This window comes from Typopeltis vanoorti, chromosome 15, assembly GCF_054136105.1.
Source record: "Typopeltis vanoorti isolate ZY-2024b chromosome 15, IOZ_Tvanoo_1.0, whole genome shotgun sequence".
NCBI lineage: Eukaryota > Metazoa > Arthropoda > Arachnida > Uropygi > Thelyphonidae > Typopeltis > Typopeltis vanoorti.
In genome coordinates, this window is record NC_143563.1 from 32652679 (window position 1) to 32677360 (window position 24682).

General features: G+C 35.0%; 1 protein-coding gene across 1 annotated transcript in view; it reads right to left on the reverse strand.

Annotated features, from left to right (window-relative positions):
• Positions 1-24682, reverse strand: part of PI31 (Proteasome inhibitor 31 kDa) — a 144158-nt gene that overhangs the window by 34536 nt on the left and 84940 nt on the right. Inside the window, exons 5-6 of the mRNA XM_090405623.1 lie at positions 17966-18109; positions 890-988 (exon numbers count right to left, since the gene is read on the reverse strand). Coding sequence (XP_090261749.1) covers positions 890-988; positions 17966-18109 — 243 coding nt within the window. The remainder of the gene's footprint in view (positions 1-889; positions 989-17965; positions 18110-24682) is intronic.

The following is a 24682-nucleotide window of genomic DNA, read 5'->3' on the forward strand; positions in this document are numbered from 1 at the left end:
TGAAAGGAATTATATAGTAGTAGTATTATGCTTAAACCTAATCTTATCCTTTCATAATTGAGGGATTTAACTTACATAACTGTAAATGTTTTATGTTTTTCCAATAAACATGTTTTGTACCTTATACCTGAGTTTATGCCTGATTATGAATTCAAACCACCACTTATGAAATAGAACCTTTTTGGCGGGAAGGAATTTAGATATAACTGCTTAAGTGAGATTCGGTCTACGACTGCTAACTGAATCTGCACAGCGCTAGTGTGAGATAAAATAACTGTGTGTATCCCCTTAGAATTTAGAAATATTTCCCTGAACAGGAGTCTCTTCTGTTATAGGATATTGGCTGGTGCAGCAAAATATAAATTTTGCCAATATCCGAAGAGGAGATAGATCTGAATTAATATCTTAAGGGCACGACAGTAGATTAGAAGGGGGGGGGTATTATAGAGGTAGAATAAGATATAATCAAGGGTAAGCAGTGACATAACAATAGAGCAGCTGGTAGGATTTTGATTGTATAAAGTTTTAAGTAAGCAAAAGGATAGATTCAAGAAGCAGTAAACTAATGTATAATAAGATTAAACTGACGATTTAACAATAGAATTACGATATAACCATAGACATTACTATTTAACAGCTGATATCAACTTCATTTAAAATCAATAAATCAATCCATGAAGTATGGCAGATTCCAGGGAAAAAAAAGTGTGGGTAATTAGTTTGAAAGAGAATAAAGTTAATGAGTGTTTATTAATAAACAAGTATTTTATAATTTTAAAGCTAAAATGAAATCTATACAATATTATAATTTCTAAAAGAAATTTCAATGTACAGTTGAATTCTGAACTATCAGATGTACACTGTAAATGAAGTAAAAAGACTTTCCTACCCAGGTCTCTGAAGATCTATACCACCACCACTACGAAGATCTGTATCGGGAACTGGAGGACGAAATGGATCAAATCGCGCTCCTGGAGGAACAGCCCCTCTACAAATATAATTATGTGTTAAAATGGCAGTCTAGGGCAATGATCATAAGAATAAATCACAAAACACTACTTACAGTAATTTACACAATCCAGTTATCTCTGGATTGTGTAAACTGGTCATAAAGATGATGACCTACTGGATGTAACTATTATGATTATTTGTAGTCACATAGAATTAAATATTCATAATCTTAGTTTGATACAGATTACAATTTTTTTTTTTTTTTTTTGGAAAAACTATTGTCAGCAACAAAGAGGGAGAGATTATTATTATTACTATACTGGCAACCTCCATGAAGTCTGAAGATTCATTGCAGGAGACCCAAACTATCCACACAAATTATAATACCTCTCCTTGAACTCATTAACAGACAAAGCACTCACAACTGACTCTGGCAACCCATTCCGCTCATTTACAACTCTCCAAGAAAAAAATCTAGTCCTCACACCCCTACTAACCACACCTTTATTCAACTTCCAGGGATGACCCCTTGTTCTGGTCCCTCTAGCCAAATACTGAAACATTTCCCTGGCATCTATCCTATAAAACCCTTTAAGTAATATAAACATTTCTATCATATTCCCTCTTTTTCTCCTATCAACCAACTTCTGCAATCTACACATCTTCAGTCTATCCTCATAGGGAATATTTCACAAGCCACTCACCATCTTGGTCACTCACCTCTGAATCCTCTCCACTGCTTTCTTATCTCTACTTGTTAATGTATTCTTCAATAGCCTAGTAATCTTATGGGCTACCTTAGCAATATGTCCTCTAAACTTTGACTCTGTCTACCACCATCCCTAAATCTCTAGCTTCATCTATTTCCTGGAGTACAGTGCCATTAATGTAATAACATGGCTTGTAATCTATTTATTCCAAAATACATAACTTTACATTTCTTGACATTAAACTGACACACACATTAACTTTTGCCCATACTGACAGCCTATGTAAATCATCTTGCAAGATCTCCACATCACAAAAAAAAAAAAGGCTTAGAAAAAGTTCCTCTAGTCAGCGACCAGACAGAGCGTCGAACAAACAACCCTCTGTCTTCAGGCGGTTTAGCACTGAGGAGTGAAAACACCATTTCCCCTGAGCTACACAAGCTCTCATGAAACTATAAAATGGGAATTATCACAGAGTGTAAAAGTTAATGGGTGTCAGTTTAATGTCAAGAAATGTAAATACAAGTATACACCTAGTCAAATGACACATTTGGTTCTGGATCACTGTCATTATAGTCAGGGCTCCAGATATACATCTTAAATCTGCTATCGACAAAAAATTTTATTTGCCAAAGTATCAGTTTACTTTATATATTGTTACAGGTGATGTTTAAAAAAAAACTAAATGTTATGAGCATAAAAGAAAGCAATACATTCTTTAATTCTCACTACATATTTACACAACACATCACAATTCTGTTTTGTGTTTCCTGTCGTTCATAATGAAAGGTGAATTTCTATAAATTGTCCATAAAAATATTTAAGAGGAAATAATAAATAAGGCAGATGGTGCTCGCTGTGGTGTACCCACTTTTCTTAATGATGTAGTCCGTCCCAATCTGGTCTTGGACCTGTCTTTGCAAAAGATTATTATTTTGTATGGGCACCATCATGGAGTCCGAAGACTTATCGCAAGAGACCCAAACTATCCACGCAATCTATCATACCTCTCCTTGACCCATTCTGAAAAGAACTTTCTCTACTTAAAATGAAACAGCATAATAATAGATCCTCTAATACATTTTATTCATCAAAGGGAGTAAGCAGAATCACACTCAACTTTGTAAAATAAGTAGGCAGCTGGTCTCCACCCTTAGTCGCTACCAACAATTAAGTTCTTGGTTACCAATGGATCTGAGGACCACACACACACAATCTATCATACCTCTCCTTGAACCCATTAACAGACAAAGCACCATTCCACTCATTCACAACTCTCCAAGCAAAAAAATCTAGTCAAGTGTTGAAACATTTCCCCTGCATCAATAAAACACTTTAATTACTTTAAATGTTTCTATCATATCCCCTCTTTTTTGCATATCAACAACTTTTGCAATCCACACACACACACACACACACACACACACACACACACACACACACACACACACACACACAATCTATCCTCATAGGGAACATTCCACAGACCACTCACCATCTTGGTCGCTTGCCTCTGAATCTTCTCCACTGCTTTTCATCCCTAAGAAACCCAGACGATAATTGCATTTTTTAAATAACCATATTAAGAAGTCTTTTCAATATGTAAATGTTCCAAGTATTTAATTACACTAAGATAATTCATGTCATGAGCTGTGAAAATAAGCTTAGAACTGCACACCTACGTAAGGATTAAAGGTGTTGCAAAAATGAGATGTATAGATAGATGTACTACAGTATTTAATAAAATTGTTCCAATTTTAATTTGTATTTATAATAACCTTTTTCTTTTGTTAATAAAATTATATTGTGAGAAAGCACAATTAATTGTCTTTAAAGAATAGATTGTCTTTTATATGTATCGTGCATACTATATATATATATATATATATATATATATATGTGTGTGAGTTTATTATTGAGCTAAAGAGATGTATTCATTTGTTTATAAAATTTATTTATTGGAAATGATAACTAATTTAATTTAAATGCTTTCATAATGTGAAAAACTTACTTGTTTTGCTTGAAGTGTGCGAGATTTACTGTTTTCAAGTAGATCTCCAAATTATAACACATAATGGCAGCTCATTTTTCTCACTTCATGAACGAAACGAAAACAGGGAGTATGATGAGAAGATCACTGTATAAAACTGTTGTGAGAAAAATGAATGGAATTTTTGGAATTCGATAGCAGATATTTATGAAATCTTTCACGCAGAAAGAAAAACATTTAAAAGTTATCAGTTGTAATGTTACAGTGATGACAGGGCATATGTTTGGGGAATAAGATATGGCAGCTTGATCTTTTAATGACTGTTCGTCTTTTATTATAGAAAGAAAAATAAAGTTGTCTTAAAAGAGATAAAAGGAAGGAACAAAGTGAAGATGATTGGTTTGCATTAAGACTTAGAGAAAACCAGCAAATTAAAATTGCAAGTATTTTGGTGATACAGGGAATGCTATAGTGTGCAAATTAAGGATTTCAGATTCAGAAGTGTTATTTCAAACTCTCTGGACATAAAACTTCTTTAATAAATTCACTGGCAGCCACCTGTTATCAAGTAACACTGACAGTGAATGAGAACATGTTTTAAAATAAAAAGTCTAAATTATGCAAATATATTTTGTGAATGCATTTAGAATGAAGCTTGAAACTAACTCGTCACTTGTCTTTGATAACATGTCGATGGCAAGTGGACAAGTATATTTCTGGAGCGCTGATTATAGTGAATCACTACATTTTTTTTCCTCTCTCTTTTCTTTTCTTTAGACTTGTAGATACATGTAGTGGTTTAGAAACATTTTTGGGGAGTCATATATGTGATGAAATGACATAACCAAAGAATTAATTTACATCAGGGATACAAATGAAAAGTATAGAAATAATTTTCACAAACATAAGTTATTTTGACTTAAGGAAACATGCCAACCAGTTTGATCATCAATCTACACCAGTAAAAGCATTTTCTATTTCAGCAATAAGACTGTCATGTTTATGGATAACTGTACTATTAACTAGTGTGGAACTTTTCACTTTGTTTTTAATAACTGTAAAAACAGTAGTGTGAGGTAAATTTAGCCTGAGGCCTATCTCAGTGTTCAGTAGACTATCATCCCTAAATTCAATAATTGCAATCTTAGTATCTAATGATGCTAAGGGTTTTCTTCTTTTCACTGGAAGCAACAGCATCATTATTAATAACAATATAATCAAATAATAGTTGTAAACATTTTATCATTAACAGAGAAATACCAAAACACAGATGCAACGAGCAATGATGTTGTCAAGAAATATCTCAGAAAACTGCACATCAGTTGATTCATGGGAGCGTCATGTCACTGAAATCATCACATAAACAAATGCTCATGTGATGATTTCATGTCATGAACAAATGTTCATGACAGTAAAGGTGTCATACGAGTGGGTCATTGTAAAGCAAAGCATCGTAAGGTGGTGTATTACTGCATAACCAGACAATAAAATGCGTGGCTTCTCCACTAAAATGATATGAAAACAATTTGTGAATTGTACACACAAATGATAGCCCAACATAAAATTTCAGTACCAGTTTTCTGATTTATTTTCTTTCAAACTGGTTTATTATTTATAAAATCAATCATTTTCTCTGTTTCTAAGGCAATTTCTAATTGCATCAATCCACCTAATACTTTCTTTTTTTTCCCCCCCTGATTATTTTTGTTGCCATTTTATTCTTAACAGAATACAAAAGTGGTTCTGCACATTCATAAATACAAATATAATACCTAGTTTCTTTTAATATAGTTCTACACTTATAAATGGCATAGTTGGTACTTTGTTTTTTCAAGGTCTTCCTGTTTTTAATCAGCCATTTTATTTATAATTCTAACTGGCCTGGACGGCCATGTAGACAGTCTCCAATCTGCCCAAAAGGCCATATGTTCAAATTCCATTGCAGAAGTGAAGTTTGTGGAAGTCCTTAGGTGGTAGCTGCCAACCAAGTTGCCTAAGTATATAGCACTTTAACTCTCTCAACCAGTGTTTCTCAAAGGTTTCTGCAAAATTGTGTTACTGTGCCACGAGAAAAAATAAAAAAAAGTATTTTTATTAAAAGGTATTAAATATTTTCAACAGCATTATTAATTAATAAAAGAGGAACAAGTAAATTGTAAGTAATACAAACTGAAGTGGTTAAAATTAATGAGAAATATGTGCTTGTTTACTTTTGCACAATTGTTTATTATGGGATTGAATTGCAAACACCCATAATTCTTGATCAAGAAAAAGAAGTCGCTACTGTTTCTTACTTTTAATGTGAGGTCAATGTTGTGTAAATGTAAAATACTATAAACCTATGGTTAATTACACAAAAGTTCAGCAAAGAATGCTGGTGTGCCACAACAGAAATTTGCATTATCAAGTCTGTGGGCTCTAATCCTATTGTAGTATAAATATTCATGAATGTTCAGATAGTTTTTGCTGCTTAGTACAAGATTACCGTCCTGTATACTGGAAGTCTCAAGTGATTTGAAGGTTTCATTTTTGGTTCTAGGGTAGATTTTTGCCTTAACACAAGTTTACCTATGGTAATGTATGACATAAGTTTTATACCCTTTTGTAGCAAGATGCATATATATATATATATATAACACATCACAGCATTTAATATATTAAATATATAAATTAATAAATAATATAATATTAAAATATTTTAATATATATTAAAAAAGATGATTTTTATGATCCAGTATAAGCAACAATTGTGCCTATTGGAGGCTTGAAGTGGCTTAAGTTCCATGTTTGGTTTCCAGTGCGAGATTTCTGGATTATTCAACTCTTAATCTGCTACTTCCATGGTATCAAATGTACAATTAGATATTCAAATCTTTCATGGATGGTACAAGGTAAAAAACAAGAGAAAGAAAAAAAATTAAAATTTTCTCCATCAAACAGCCTCCCCCCCCCAAGAAATATACTATGACTAACTTTTTCTTTATCAACTCCTTCCCCCCCCCCCACAAAAGACCTCAGGAATGGGCTCCTGAAGGGAGAATGAGAAGTTGGTTTAGTGAGTTTGGTGCTGAATGGTATATGGATGTTAACTAGCAGCTACTTGTGTTTTTACATGATTAAAAAAAAGTGCAAGAATGGAAGCAGTTCAAGCAAACAGTTCTCTTTTGGATAAAATCCAAATGCGAGGGCAATATTATTAATTGGAATATTAATTCCAACAAGAAGTACTACTTAGAACAAAAAAAGAATACCGAGCTTTTTGTAGGCTGAAGAGACTATTTAAGTGATGTATTTATGACAGAACAGGCTAGATGTGAAATTCAACCCAAAAAAGAGAAAACTAATCTTGCTTGGTAAGCAAGATGCTATCAAAAAATAAAGAAGAGCGAGACATAGTGTTTTGGTAGCATTAAAATTCACTAGATTATTAATCTTCAACCCACTTGAGAATTAAGAAGATATAAGTTTAAGGAATTGGCCATATAAGATCTTAAAGTCGGAATCATCTGAGCACTACAAGGTCTTGTAAACAAAAAAGAGGAATGGAGTGTACCATCATTAGCAAACTTTGACATGTCAGTGAGAGAAGATCATTGATGAAGAGTGTCGGTAAAAGCACAACACCTTAGTGTACTTCGATACTAATGGGATTCATCACAACATGCAGTAAATAACTAAAGAGTAAGATGACAATCTACTCACAAAGAGTAGGAGGGACTTTCTCCATCACTTTTGAGAGTAGTGAAGAGGAGGCAATGGACTTTCATCTTCTTTTAAGGAAAAGGCTGGTAAAGGTGATATAGGATGGGTGTTAGTTCTGAAGCACAAGCTCTTAGTACAACTGGAGAGATGTCATCTGGGCAAGAGGACTTATTATTATCATCATCAAGGCCACTGAGTATTTATATTTGGTGAAAGATCAGAGGAGGCATACTCTATAGCTTGTGGAATAGTAGGAGGGGATTTCCCAGTTGACTGATAAGGTACAACTAACACTGGATCTGGGGGAAAAGAACTTACTGGGGTAGGAAAAAAAAGCAGAATTTATAATTTATTGTAATTAAATTCCCCAGGCCTTTAAAAATTGTAGACCTGAGGAATCTGATCCCCCCCCCCCCCCTCTCTCTCATTAATGCAGATGACTCCCATCCATAAACAGTCATAAACCTATAGTACATAAGTACTGTGGGTGGGCAGAGATCTTTTTCCTATTTTTATTACTTTTTAAAAAAATATATTTTGTATTTTTATTTCTTTTTTGCATAACCTAGGGGTTTCTAGGTTATGCAAAAAAGCTTGTGCAAAAAAACTTATGCAAATAGTGGCTTTCTTTGCAAGCCACTCAAAGCCTCCAATAAGTCGGATGATGGTCACACATTGCCCACAGCAGGATTTGAACCTGTAATCTGTGTTGGAGAGCAAATATGCTAACCACTTAGTTAACCAGTGGGTTCTTCTGGCCTGGCTAGCAGATTTAGGAGATAGAACCATAGTGACAAAAATTTTGCCCAACAGCCTTGGCAGACCAGAAGGTTTGAATGGGAGTGGAAGGCTCAACTATTTTGAAGAGGAGGCCGGCTTATTGCATGTGGCCCTTAGAGTCGGCTTTTGATTTGTTGATGATATGATGAATTTTTAGATTGGACAACTTTCACACATTTGTTGGAAAAACAAAGCTAGGATTAGTAGTTAGGAGTTTTGAGTGGAGTGGAGTGAGTGAGGAGTAAAGGCATATCACATCAAGAATAATTTCAGTTATTAGATTGGAATAAGTATTTTGATTAGGAGAGAGGAAGAAATAATCAGACCATGGATTAGGGTGGACAGAAATAAAGGTGATCATCCAACTGGTACCATTTTATGAGGTTGAGACTGGCTGGGAGGATGATGTGTAAAAAAAGAGCACACACATAAGATTATGATCAGAGTGACTAACAGGAAAGTTAACATCATTGAAGGGAGAACTGGTTAAGAAATATCCGAGATGTTGGGAGAATGATTAGGATTACCTGATACTCCGGTAAGTAGGTGAACAATCTGCATTAGTTCATTACTAACAGAATACAATTCAGCTTGTTCCACCTTAGTCTGCGAAGAAACAAAATATACATGTGAACACAGTGGAAATATATTTAATTAACTGTATTAAATTATACAAATATTTTGGTTTAAGTATTTTAAACCATCATCAGTATAACAAACAGAATGAAAAAATTCAAATAGCAACAATGTAGACAATATGAAGAATGGCATCTTTTATGTGCAGTCATGAGGAAAACAAGTAAAAACATACTATTAGGATATGAAATAGATTAACTAGATAAACTAAGAAATACAATTACTGACAACAATTTCCTAAATTTGATATAGCCTATCCATTACTGAGGTTGGGGTAGTGGAGAAGGACCCTGCGGGAGCATTCGTTCAATAATTAAGCATCATTATGAGGATCCTACAGCTGGGTATTAGTAATTGCATGTTCAGCAAGGACAGATTTATGTTTTTCGGACTCAACATAGGAAAGGTGCTTAGAAATAATTCTGGGAATTTTAATCTGACAGATTGGCTTGTTTAATCTGTCAGCAGAAATGTATGTGTAAGTAAATTAACTTGCACATACATGGAGTTGAATAGACTGCATGCAGCAAAGGTTGTGCTCCATCCTTAACAGACAGCAACAAAGAGATGATTTTTTTTTTTTAATTAAATGGTTTAAACATGGATAAAAGGTGAAATTTCCTAATGATGTGAAAAACACATTCAGAAGTACCCCTGATATAAGGGATGAAAGATTCTGTGGGAGTCATCTCTTCTTGTAGAAGAAGAGGAAAATGATGCTCTCAATATTTTTGGGGTTATAGCTGTTGAGAGAGGCAGTTTGTTTAACAGTGGAAATATCTTTCTGAAGCACTTCAGATAAAAAATACACAGTATGCACTCTTGATAGTAGGCATTTAATAATATATTCTGTGAGTGGTGATGTGCAGATGTGTAGTGAATATATTGACTGAAGGAGGATTATTTGTGGCAGACTGAAGTGGATAAGAAGCCATCTGCTTTTCTCTTTAGAAGGATATAGTTCTATTGATTCTATTTCCAAAGAAATTTGATTCTGTGATGAAGGCTATTTATTTTTTTGTAGGAGGACATATAATTCCTGATGTAATTTATTCTAGAAGGCAAAGACATCATACATCTAGCAGAGCTGAAGAGAAGGTTTTGGATCAAAAGAAGAAATGTTTTTCAAAATGTTCCAAGTAAAAGTTTGCCAGAGTTGCAGAAATTGAGAAATTGAAATATGTCGAGTTCATAACAAACTTAAATAGGTCCATAATGTCTGATAAAAATTTAGCAGATAACAGGTTTAAGATGTCATTTATAGGATTGTTGAACAAGATAATGTCAAAAACCATTACAATGAAAGAGCCAAGTTTCAAACCTCTAATTTTTGAAATAAAATTAGAATTATTCTTTATAGAAGAGAAAGAGTGGTGAAGATTGGAGTGAGGAGATCAAAAATTCTGAACTTTTGTAAGCAGGACCTCCTATCAAGTCAATAATTAGTTGCAGATATCCAGACTTGTGAAGTATAGGGAGACCATAAATCCTGGGTGGTCTTGCACGAAAAGCCTTTGCACAGTATCTGGATTGAAGGAGATTACATTATTTAATAAAGGATTAAGTTTATTCATCTGGCTATTGGTTGAGTCCCTGCCACACATTTCTCATATTCTTAGGAAATTTCATCTTTCAACCATGTCTAAACCTATTAATCAAATCATCTCTTCATTGCCATCTAAGGATAAATTACAACCTTTGCTGCTAACTAGAATCTGTTCAATTCCATATGATTAAATGCATTTCTGAACAACTTTCTTATATTGAATCCAAAACAATCATAAATCTGGCCTTGCTGAACATGCAATTACTAATGCTATCCATAGGATCCTTTGGGATCATGCAAATTATTGCACAGTTGCTCCCACAAATTTGAACATCTTTTTAAAAGAAGCACTAAGGTCCTTCTCTGCTGTCCAAACACAAATCTCAACGACTGATTAATTATGTTCAAAATTTAACTTATCAATAATTATATTTTTTTAGTTTTATTTTTCTTTTAATACATAGTTACACACACCTATTCCAGATCTTAATAGTATTATATTTACTTAGCTTCCTCATGAATGCACATGAAAAAGATACTATTCTCACTGCAACTACGTCGTTACTGTTAAATTTCTTAATTATATTTGTTACACAGGTGATGATTTTTTTTCAAAATGTAGTTCCCACCCATGATCTACAGTACATTCATATTGTGGGTGGACTAGGGATTTATTTTTTCCTATTTTTATTCATTTTTATTTATTTTTTTGCCTAGTCCAGAAACCAAATTTTTCAAGCCACTTTAAGTCTCCAATAAGTGGGACAGTGGTTTCACACCAGGCAATGAAATTCATCTCCCACCTAAAGACAATCAAGATTTAACTTATACCAAAATATTTCTAAAATTTAGTACAACTAATTAAATATATTTCCACTGTGTTCGTGTAAGCACTTTATGTTTCACAGTTACCTCTACATTGAATAATTGGTCTCTGAGCTAGTCAGAATTAGACTTTGAAATCTCCAAGAAAGATTATCTTACTATATGGGTAAACAGACTATATGTTATCAACTTTTGGTTATAAATAATTAGAGAAATCAACATAGTCATCTGAATGGAGAGCAGTAAAGCTAACGATATTGAGCCCAAGCAGATCACATGAAGTGGATTCCATGTGTAATAACTTTTTTCCCATGGGGGGGGGGGGGGTTCGGACCTTATGAGAAAAGTCATGTTCTGATGTTCCCTCTTTTTTAGGGAAGACAACATGCATGATGTAATGTGGAAAGTTTATGTGATCTGTATTCATAAAAGATGTGTTGAGGTACAGTGATGAACAAATTGGGTTTGGATATCTATAAGTGGTGGCACATGTTGCTGATGTCGGAACTGATTTCACAGATTTGGTAAAGTCTGTACAGAAGTTATTTATTATTTTTTATTTTTTTTCATGGAATTATGTTGTTTTGTTAAATTTTTCAAGTTTTTTTTTAAAAAACAACAACATAATAACACCATTTTTAACGCTATCTTTCATGACAGTGGAATACTGGAAGAATTTGCAGAGAAGGAGCATGCAGCTGGGTGTCACAACCCTTACACAGGGGTGTCCAGACTCCAATCTGCATGTGTTGGCACTGACAGCATTTCCCAAGGCTGTTATATTCCGACTCCCTCAAGGCACAACCTGGCAGTATAAATAGCAACAGGATTATTTGCCAGCTGGTTGGGAAGCATTACCAACAAGTTCAGTTCCACATACTCTCCTGGCAGGCAGCTTCTCGAAACTGCTTTACTGCTGTACACTTAAGTGGAAGAGGTGCTGGTTCTCTATTTGAATAATTGCAATGTCGAGAGCATGCCTAGCAAAGCTGTCCCATAATGCAAAGCGCATTTCCATGCAGACATGTATAATGCTATGCATAAATATATAATTTACAGTCTAACCAAGTGAAAAAACTTCCAACATCTTTCTCTAATCCAGACTAATTTAATAATAAGGTGTGACACCTTTTGGCAACTCGTATATGGAAATATGACTTCTGCATTGCTTCAACCTTGGTATCACTTCTGGGTCTGGCTCCCACTGAAGAGACCTCAATAAAGGTCAAAACTGGTCTGGGTAGTGACTTTTCCCATAATGCATAGCATCATCCATGTCCGCAAAAAAAGATGTGCTTTGCATTATGGGATACTAAGGCAAGTGATGAGAAGTTAGTCCACCTTTGCCACGCGTTGGTCCAGTCCTGAAGATACTTCAGGTGCAAACTTTGTTCGCTTACACTTGGATAAAGGATTAAACTAAATATATAATTCATAGTCTAACCAAGTAAAAAAACTTCCAACAATTTTCGTATTGTTTATGAATATTTCTGGCTCAGATATGTTTTATTTTGAGATTTTCATAAATTTGGTCTTTTTTGCATTTATATCTAATCCAAATTCTTCACCTTCTTAAATTAGTAGCTGCAGTAATTTGATTAATTTGTTTCTGTTTTCTGCTATTAGAATGGTATCATCAGCATATCTAAGATTGCTGTATTTTATACCATTGATACTAATTCCTATTTTTTGTTTTTCAATCTTTTTCATCACTGTCTCACTATAGATATTAAATAAATTTGGTGAAAGGATACAACCTTGTCTAACTCCTCTTTTTATTTTCACTTCAGAAGTTTCAGAGTTAAACAGTTGCATTTTCTGTTTGGTGTAAATCATTTTTATAATCTTAAGTACATGATCTTCTATGTCTAATTTATCTAATATAATGAACAAAGTTCTACATAGGGCTATTTAAAATGTTGGTCACCATTTTATAATTTTAGTGCAGAAATACTATAAGTGACAAGAAAATTGAGAAAAGTAAAATGAAAATTCATGCACAGTTCTGGCTGTTTTGTTTACATGATACGTGGAAAATACAGTCTTTTGTGCCTTAATTCCTTATTTTAATGAGCTTATTATTGTTGCATAGGCACCTCCATGGAGACCTAAGACTCATCATGGGAGGCCCAAACTATCAACACAATATCTATCATACCTCTCCTTAAAACAGACAAAGCACTTACAACTGACTAAGGCAAACAATTCCAATCATTTGCTATAATTAACTATTACTCTACAAGTGAAAAATCTAGTCCTCATGTCCTTGCTAACCACATTCTTCCCCAATTTCCAGGGATGATCTCTTGTTCTGCCTTCTCTACCCAAGTGCTAAAACATTTCCCCTGCATCAATCTTATAAAATCCTTTAAGTAATTCAAATGTTTCTATCATATCCTCCTTTTTTTGTAAATCAACTAACTTTTGCAATCCACAAACGTTCAATCTATCTCAACAGGGAGAATTCCGCTACTTCCTCATCCCCAAGAAACCTAAGTGACCAAACCTGAGCACAATAATCCAGATGTGGTTGTATTAAGGCTTCATAAAGAGGAATGATAACCCCCTTATCTCTGCTTGTTAATGTGTTCCTTACTAACACATTCCTCACATTAATCCTGTGAGATACCCTTAGCAATATGCCTTCTAAATTTCAGCTCTATCTAATACTATTACCACCTCCAAATTCCTGGAGGTGGAAGTAGTATTCCTGGCTTCATCAATTTCCTGGAGTACAGTTCCCCTCAGCATGGTACACAGCTTGTAATCTTTGTATTCCAAATTGCATAACTTTACATTTTTCCACATTAAATTGACATCCATTATGTTTTGCCAATACTGTCAAATCTGTTTAAATCATCCTAAAAGCTCTCTACATCATCTTGATTAACTATTAATTTACCCAACTTTACCTCATCGGCAAACAACTGAATATCTTCATTCGAATTATTTCCTTATATCATTTATGTACAAATTAAACAACAGTGGTCCAAGCACATCACTAGTCACCTGCCTTCTCTGGATATCTGTCCATCAGCCACCCTTTTATCCATATCACCAGTTTCCTATCCATCCCCATTTGTTGCAGTTTGCATAACAGAGTTAGACGTGGTATCTGACCAGTGAAAGTAAGTCATTTATATATATGTTCCTCAGAGCTCTTATTAAACCTGCCTTTTTCTTAATTTATTTATTTATATATACAGTACATGTGTATGTATATTACAAGCTGTGTATCACACACATACTGTATATATAAATGAATAAGGAAGGCAGGTGAAATAACAGAGCTCTGAAATAAGTGTGTGCATGGTATTCTAGGCATTTTCAGGAAAAAAAATTGGTAGCAATGCATAAGCTGCGATTTCATTTGAAAAGGGTACAACGCACATTGTACCTTTTTTTTTTTCATTCTTCATAGATATTCGTAAGATTGTTTATGAATATATCCTTGCAATATGTAAACAACATGTATTTGCAATTTTTCTTATATACCAGAGACCATTATAAAATAATAAAAATTTCCAAATGAGGGGAAGGAACAGTAACAAAATCACTACAGATAAATATTTAAAATCAAAACATATATTCACTGCATTTTTTGCTATTTAGCTGCATACTGATGTTTATTATGAAAATAACAGAACCAAATTTTTTATGCTCCATTATCATCATGATAAACACCAATCTCTATGGATTTGTTTGGATTCTTAGATGTTTAATATTTAAGAATCCAAGATGCATTCATTTAGAAAAATGCACAACTACTTTTTCTAAATGGGAAGATCTGGAGGTGGGGGTAATGTCCCACCTTCAGAGATCTAGTATGTTTTGCTGAGTACTAAAACTAAAAGTTTAAAAGATTCTAAGACTTAAGTGTTAAGAAAAGGAATCTTGCACAGATTCCAGTGGATCTGGCAATTTCTTATTAAAGCAGTTGTGAACCTATAATACATCAGTACTGTCAGTGTGCTGAAGAGTTGTATCACTTTTTTTTAATTAATTTTTCTGATTTTTTTTTTTTTTTTTGCATTTTATTTATTTTTCATATAGTCTGGTAATCCTTGATGTAAGTGATCAAATGTGAAACTTTTTTCAAGCCACTTCTTGCCTCCAATAAGCAGGAAGCTGTCCATTATTAAAAATTATAGTAAAACTTCAGTTTAATATAAACCAAAATAATCACTTGATGTTTTGACATTCCCATTAAGGTCATCATCTGGAATATACACATATATACAAAGAAACAAGCTATATTACAATCTCTCTGCTATGCTAAAGTTGCATTAATTTGGTCAACCGTTAAAACTAGTGGCCTGACTTCTGGTGGAATAAAAAGAAACTTACATTAAAGCTAGAGTCCTCTTATTATTATTAAATATTTGGTTACAATTCATTAAGAGATATATTAAGCTAGAGAGCAACATACTCTCACATAATTACTCATATAAGTACACATATAAATTAGAACAAAACAGTATGGATGGAGGTCAATAAGAGCTGATATTATTGCTAGAGTCTTAAAGTAAGGGTTTGCTGGAAAAGTTGAAGAACTTAAGTGGGCTGAATGTGTGTCGTCTAAATTTTTGAGATTTTTATGCCACTATTATTGTTAAGATTAGGATGGTTGATCAAAATTTCACAGGCTTCTTGAAATTTGCATTCACACCAGGTTTTTGTATGATGTAAAAGAACAGGTACTTTTCCAATCAATTTGGTGTAGGGTGTTAAAAGCATGATTTGAGAGGCCTGCTTCACCAAAATTGTTAAATTTAATGTGTCATTTGTGTTCCTCTTTTTATGGATAGGAATTACACAACCAGTTTCACCAATATAATGTAAGTTCCAGGAAAAATGGATACAATATACTCCAGGGTGAACAAATGGATGGAGAGGATCCTTAGAGGAGTTGAATATGTTTCTTTAATTAGATAGGTGGTTTAAACTACCTATAAAATTAAACTATAACACAGTAATTGTTTCCATAATATTTAATAATGAATACAGATCACTGTGTAACCATGAATAAACGTAGGGAGGTGGTTTCACACCGGGTGATGAAATTCATCTCCCACCTAAAGGCAATCACAAACATCCATGCTCACAGTGGGGTTCAAACCGGTGTAATTGGAGAGTAGATGCATTAACTACTTGGCCAACAGAAAAGCAGTAAAGACTTAACTGAAGTTTATTATGAACTGCAGGTTCAAATGAAAAGGATGAATGAAAACATCCAACATCTCCATAGCTGAGCAACAATATAGGCACAACAACTGCAGTGAAAACATTTTTGTGTTAAGTTGCTAAGGCTTCAAAAGTGAAGAGTCTATATAAAGCATCTACAGGACAAGAGCACATGCTGGGTCTACTACATTCAATAATGGCCAGAAACATAAATGTGAAACCATTTAAAATTTTGTTACTGTGCTTAGCAATCTCCATTTCACAAAGGTCTTGTAAACAAATAAATAACACAGTCCAACACAATTTTTGCTGACTTTTATATGAGACTTGTTTTATACTAATTAGGGTGCACTGATTTCAAATATCAAACCCATTTTTCTCTATCACGTCAGGTTTTTCCTCTATGGCATTTTCTTTTTGCTAATTTGTAAGTTTTTGATATTTTTAAGGAGGCAGTACTATTTAGAGGTCAAAAAAATCGATTTTTTAATATTATTTTCTGAAAGTATGTACTTTTAAAAATCTGTTCCTAACTTTATATCAAGAAATTCGAAAAATTCCCAAAGATATAGCCTATTATTCAAAGCGGTGCGCAGATCAGAATCAGAGCGCTCACTGCTCTCGCTTGTTAGTAAATGAATAAATGCGTAATATGCAATTAACAAGACAAAAAAACCAGAGGCTTTATTGAAACGTTATAAGCACTCATCATACTTTCACGATCGATTAATGATTGATTGATTTAGATCGTTCTTTGTCCGCTATGACGCATATAACATTCATTTGTTTTAGGCAGTTGTCATCGTCTACTTTTCATCACCTAAATGTATTAGGTCAGTTATTGGTCTCTCTCTCTCTCTCTCTTGCATTCAAAGCGCCAGTACGTGCCGTTGCAGGTTCTTACGCATTTATTTGTTTAGTAACAAGCAAGAGCGGTGAGCGCTCTGATTCTGATCTGCGCACCGCTTTGAATAATAGGCTATATCAGAGCGCTCACTGCTCTCGCTTGTTAGTAAATGAATAAATGCGTAATATGCAATTAACAAGACAAAAAAACCAGAGGCTTTATTGAAACGTTATAAGCGCTCATCATACTTTCACGATCGATTAACGATTGATTGATTTAGATCGTTCTTTGTCCGCTATGACGCATATAACATTCATTTGTTTTAGGCAGTTGTCATCGCCTACTTTTCATCACCTAAATGTATTAGGTCAGTTATTGGTCTCTCTCTCTCTTGCATTCAAAGCGCCAGTACGTGCCGTTGCAGGTTCTTACGCATTTATTCGTTTAGTAACAAGCGAGAGCGGTGAGCGCTCTGATTCTGATCTGCGCACCGCTTTGAATAATAGGCTATATCTTCGGGAATTTTTCGAATGTCTTGATAAAAAGTTAGGAACAGATTTTTAAAAGTACATACTTTTAGAAAATAATATTAAAAAATCGATTTTTTTGATCCTCTAAATAGTCCTGCCTCCTAAAAAGTATCAAAAACTTACAAATTAGAAAACAGAAAATGCCATAGAGGAAAAACCTGACATGATAGAGAAACATGGGTTTGATATTTGAAATCAGCGCACCCAAATTAGTAAAAAAAAACAAGTGTCAGATCATAATCAGCAGAAAAAAAAATGTAATACCTGGGAAGTCTCCCTGGAATGGTAGATCTTGGTTCCAGAAAAGGTCTGGGTAGTGAACGAGGATCCATCAACATACCTCCTCCTCCAAATCCTCCTAATAACGGATCTCTGTCTCCTCTACCAACACCCAATGGAGGTCCAAAACTGGAGGGAAAAAAACAAAAACATTTATTGCAATCACAGTAAAAAATTTTATAAATTAATATTAAAATAAGAATCAATAACACACACATCTTAAAATCATAACTTTTATGATTTGAATTTCAATCCTAAAATGAAAAATAAAACTGAATGTGAGAATTACAGTGGAATTTCCATATACCTAGTGTTCCAGGTAGGATTTATACAAGCATACTTGAAAAACATGAACAAGCTGGGTTCAGGCAAAAATAGAGGTTGTTGTGATAAGATTTTTCCTTTAACATAAATAGTTGAGAAATCATGGGAATATAACCAGGATTCTGAATTTAAGTTTATGAATCTGAAAAAGGCATATGATAAAGTGGTGTTATTTCTGTGTATATATATCGTGTATATGTCATGCCTTATTGTTCTTTATAAATCTTATCTATAGTTCTTTAGTCGTTGGATTAATTGTTCTGTTGTTCCTGTTCTGGCCGCTAATTTCAGTGCTTAGTCTTAGTTAGAGCCGAGTTTTATCAGATACCATCCTTTCTGACAGATCACGTTTATTATTCTTGCAGACAAAGAGAATGCCCTGGGAGAGAGCCAAATTCTTATATTGTTGCAGTTCTGGAGCTAGCTCTGTTTCAGAATCAAGAAAAATTTATTTGTTAATACAGCTGCGCCATCTTGATTCCTATACAAAAAGATATTCCTGTCAGAGCGTTAACATGCAGATAATCACACAGCATTAGTATCTATTATTTAATACACCTATTAGTTTACTCCTTTATCAGCAGTCGTAACCAAATCTCCCCCCCCCACGCCCACCGCTTGAATTTACGCAGGTTCTAATTTTAACAAGCGGTACGTTGGCATGAGAAATCAGGCAAGTTTCTTAGGCATAGAAAGCAAAACATTTATTTTACACTAAGGTATTGTACACAGAGATCAAAAACTTTGCTTTAGACATATAATGACTTGTTCTTGAAAGAAAATCTCAAAAATTCTCAGACAATCTATCTAATTATATCTAAATAGTTACTTAAAGTTTTTTCAACAGATCAATTAATCTAATTCTCGTTAACTTATCACAGTTATATAAGTGAACAACCTTTCAATTCTGCAGATTAGACTACAATATACCAAAATTCTATCATGGGCATAGTTTAGTAACAATGAACTTCTAAAAATACAACATTTGTCCATAAAGTAAAACACTATAGTCCAGATAGTTATAAAAAGGTCCTATCACATATACGGATCTCAAAGACAATAAACGTTTCTACGTTACCGACCACGTGGGCTTAACATCAATCTTTGCTGATTCCCTTCAGTTAGGTTCCTAGGTCTGCTATCTGTAATTTCCTCCGACTTCCTACCACTAGTGATTACAATCACGAATCACAACTGTTCCTATAACTTTAGCAAAACCACTTCGACGGATAGGCATGTATGACTCTGCATGAAGCTGCAATTTCTGCTGGCTGCATGGCTGTGCCGCTGCTATGCTCGAAATGGATCGCTACCTGACTTTGTAGCCATCGTTGACCATCCTTCTAGTCGTCGCCATGAACTGCTTCCATCGGAACCCACAGCTGAGGGAGAAAGACACCACGAAGAACAGAGAACTGAGAGAGAGCTATTATTCGCTGCCAAATTCTTATATATCCCCTTGTCCGCTCTCCTAACTACGTCACTGATTGTTCACGACACCTAACTCTTTTTTTTTTTTTGCATACTCCCCTACACTTCTCCCCAAAATGTTCCCCATCACTTGGGTGCCGTACACATGTCTCAGACTTTGCATTGCAATGCTCCAGGGTTATTATGTTCAAAAGCCAATTAGGCTAAAGTGGACTTGGCTTAAACTTTCTCCTTCTAAAGTAACTTTCACTAAGACCTTTTAGACTCTGGTATGTTATTTATAAGACAGTTTACAATTTATCACTTACAAAATTCCGTTAATAAAATATTAATACATTAAAGTTTTCACTTACACCTACGTACAAACATTTCCTTTTTATAGAGTTTTTAGATCCTAGTTAAATCCTGTATGAAATGCTCAATAACAAATTGAACCTTTCATTCCAGATTTAACAAAGTTTCCCCTTCCAAAAAAAATTTTCGCATTAGAAAATTTTCAATATGTCATTCATGCACCATCTCCAGAGAGGATTTTCCTATTTTCCCTACGTCGTAAGTTATACCTAGTCTGTACAAACTCATTATCTCTATTCCTTGTTGTGGTTTCTTCTCCATTTCTGTTGTTTACAGTTCGCTCGCTTACATGACCTGGTTGAGAACAAGCCTTATATCTGTAATAGATAGGGTTCAGTTCATCAGAATTAGTATGTCCTCCTCTTTTTTTAAGTTTTCCATTTCCCCCCGCCCTGGAAGGTAGCATGCTCTATTTCATCATTCCCTTTCCAGTGATTTTTTCTTGTGTGTGAATTTCTATTAAACTTGGAATTTCTACAACCTGCCTTGGGACAATCAATGACACTGACAAGATTTATCGAGATCATCCTCGGGTGAACTTCCTCTATATTTTCCACTACTCTTCTTAGTTCAACGGGAGAGTCTATGGTTAACGTGCAACAGGCTACAGAACTTTCCTTTACTACTGAAGTGGAGCCCTTATTTGAGTCAAGTTGATCACAGGTTCCCTGCTCTCCAACCTCCCCTATCGGTTCTACTGCATCTTTGTATTGTGTTCCTACCTCGACATAACTCTCACTTCTAACTAAAGGCAGAGGCCCTTGATTTTTGCTATCAACCTTTCTCCTTCCTAGGAGATATACTTCACCTTGAGTAATATCACATGCAAACTTATTTTTTACTAGAAAGTCGGTTCCGAATATTAATTTAATATGTGGGAGAGAAATCCTGGGCAGGATTAAAAATGTATGCCTAACACACCTCTGAAATTCGGGTAAGTATACCTTTAAAGACACTGACTGTCACATGGATATTGGACGCTGATATTCCAGACAACTTCACAGGCCTACTAAAATAGGAGACATAATTCCTCACATAGGGCCTTATCTTCTTAAAGTAATCCCCAGTAATAATAGAGGCCTGAGAACCTGTGTCCAGAAGAGCATCACAGTGCTTTCCACAGACTACCCCTTTAACTATTAATTCTGGAGACTGGTCGTGGGTTCTTTGACCTTCCTCCCAAGCACTGTTGGCATACATGTGTGATCTTGACTTTTCATCATTAGCTCTGCCTGATTTTCTTTTGCTGTTGAAACAATTTCGAGCAAAGTGCCCAAGCCTGCCGCAACTGAAACATTTAGGAGGTTCTCTTCTCTCATCTCTTTCACTATATCTCTCCAGTCTCAAAGAAAAGCCTGAAGCATCCCTACTTGTTACTTCTGCCAGTTTATTCATTACAGTGTCCAGCCGATCTAGTAATGGTTGCTGTAGTCTTCCAACCTCTACTGATAGTCTATCTCAGTAGTCGATAGGACTACTGAGATAGTCCAACCTCTAGTTGGACTACCTCGGTAGTTCTATCGACTTGAGGAAAGGGTGGTTCTGAGGTTTTTATGGACACCGCCACTAGCTGATTCAAAACAGCGTCTAGACGATCCATGACTGGCTGTTGAAGATGATCAACCTCCCTTTTGATCATCAACTGGACCTCCATGTCAGGTACACCATCTATTAGTTGATTGATGTTGACTGATCCTTCGTACTTATCAAGGGTCTTATTTTTCTCCTTTCTCTCATGAAATTCTTTCTCAGGTTTAGGATTGCTAGTTGAATTAGTTGAATCATTCTCCTTTTTGATGAAGTTTACATAGCTAGCAGCAGCTGCAGGACTAATGTCTCCTAGCATCTGCTCCTTTTCTCTCACGGCACTCAGACATTCATTGATATTTGTTACTTTCTTTTTGTAGGCAGTTTCCCTGAGTTCTTGCTTCATTCCCAATCCGAACTGATGAAAGATTGCCCAATATAAGTGGGGTTTATCTTCACTTGATATATTCAGGGTGTTAGCAAGGTTCAACAATCTACTGTAAAAATCTGTCACGCTCTCTCTGTCCTTTTGTATGATTCTTTGCAATTTCCACAAATTTGGTCCTAGGCTTCTTAATTTCAAAAATTGGGAAATGAGGATTTCTTTAAATTTTACATAGTCCAAGTTTTCTTTCAGGATGGGAGAAGAGTAGAGGAAGTTCTTAGCCTTCCCCCACTAGTTTGCTGTGCAGGAGGACTAGGAACTGGAAATCAGTCCACCCGCCTGCTTTCCTCAACTCTTTGACATAGCTAAAAAAGCTAAGACGTCGTCATTTTCTTTCCCAGAGAACTACGGAATAACTTGTTGAGGATTGATGTTCCAAAAAAACTCGCAATCCTCCATCCCTGAGCTTGAAGGTTGATTCATGCTTGTATATAAGTTTACATACATATATAGTATTATCTCATACCAGTACTGCTAATTCAAAATTTCTTACAAAGAAAAACTGCCTGATCTCAAGCCAAAACCTGCTCACCTTAATTCAGTTTCATTAATTAATTGTATTAAATCCTGTCGGCTGCGCCATTGTTATTTTTGTGTATATATCGTGCCTTATCGTTCTTTATGAATCTTATCTACAGTTCTTTAGTCGTTGGATTAATTGTTCTGCTGTTCCTGTTCTGGCTGCTAATTTACAGTGTTTAGTCTTGGTTAGAGCCCAGTTTTATCAGATACCGTTCTTTCTGACAGATCACGTGTATTATTCTTGCAGACAAAGAGAATGCCCTGGCGAGAGCCAAATTCTTATATTGTTGCAGTTCTGGAATTAGCTCCTTTTTGGAATCAAGAAAAATTTATTTGTTAACACAGCTGCACCATCTTGAATCCTATACAAAAAGATATTCCTGTCAGAGAGTTAACACACAGATAATCACACAGCATTAGAATCTATTATTTAATACACCTATTAGTTTACTCCTTTATCAGCAGTCGTAACCAAATCTCCCCCACTTGAATTTACACAGGTTCTAATTTTAGCAAGCGGTACATTGGCGTGAGAAATCAGGCAAATTTCTTAGGTATAGAAAGCAAAACATTTCTTTTACACTAAGGTATTGTACACAGAGATCAAAAACTTTGCTTTAGACATAATGACTTGTTCATGAAAGAAAATCTCAAAAATTCTCAGACAATCTATCTAATTATAACTAAATAGTCACTTAAAGTGTTTAAAACAGCTCAATTAATCTAATTCTCATTAACTTATCACAGTTATATAAGTGAACAACCTTTCAATTCTGCAGATTAGACTACAATATACCAAAATTCTATCATGGGCATAGTTTAGTAACAATGAACTTCTAAAAATACAACATTTGTCCATAAAGTAAAACACTATAGTCCAGACAGTTATAAAAAGGTCCTATCACATATATGGTTAGCACTTTTACTCTCTCTAGCCCTGCTCTCAGTACGAAAGACAATAAAAGTTTCTACAATACCGACGTGGTCAGTAACGTAGAAACGTGGGCTTAACATCAATCTTTTCTGTTTCCTTTGGTTAGGTTCCTAGGTCTGCTATCTGTAATTTCCTCCGACTTCCTACCACTAGCGATTACGATCACGAATCACAACTGTTCCTATAACTTTAGCGACACTGCTTCGATGGATAGGCACGTATGACTCTGCATAAAGCTGCAATCTCCGCTGGCTGCATGGCTGTGCTGCTGCTATGTTTGAAATGGATCGCTACCTGACTTTGTAGCCGCCATTGACCATCCTTCTAGCCGTCGCCACGAACTGCTTGCATCGGAACCCACAGCTGAGGGAGAAAGACACTACAAAGAACAGAGGACTGAGAGCGAGAGAGAGCTATTATTCGCTGCCAAATTCTTATATATCCCCTTGTCCGCCTCCCAACTACGTCACTGATTGCTCACGACACCTAACTCTTTTTTTTTTTTTTTTTGCACACTCCCCTATGCTTCTCCCCGAAATGCTCCCCATCACTTGGGTGCGATACATGTGTCTCGGACATTGCATTGCGATGCCCTGGGGTTATGTTCAAATGCCGATTAGGCTAAAGTGGACTTGGCTTAAATTGTCTCCTTCTAAAGTAACTTTCACTAAGACCTTTTAGACTCTGGTATGTTATTTATAAGACAGTTTACAATTTATCACTTACAAAATTCCGTTAATAAAATATTAATACATTAAAGTTTTCACTTACACCTATGTACAAACATTTCTTTTTTATACAGTTTTCAGATCCTTGTTAAATCCTGAATAACATGCTCAATAACAAATTGAACCTTTCATTCCAGATTTAACAGTGGCAAGAGCCTCCCTAGCTCATTGGTATAGACAAAGTCATTTGGTCAGAAAGACCTGGGTTTGATTCCCATCAGTGATGTGAGGAACCTTTATCTGATCTCTTTCAACGAAAGGTGAGTTAGCCAGTCTCACACAGAGGTAGGGTTTTTTTTTTTCCCCCACCTGGAAACTTGCGTTTTTCATCCCCCAGAACACACATGGATTACAGTCATCAATATGTCCCAGCCCTGAGCCTGGATAAAAGTGGGAGTTGAGGAAAGCAGTGGTGAGCTACACTGTAAAAATTTCAC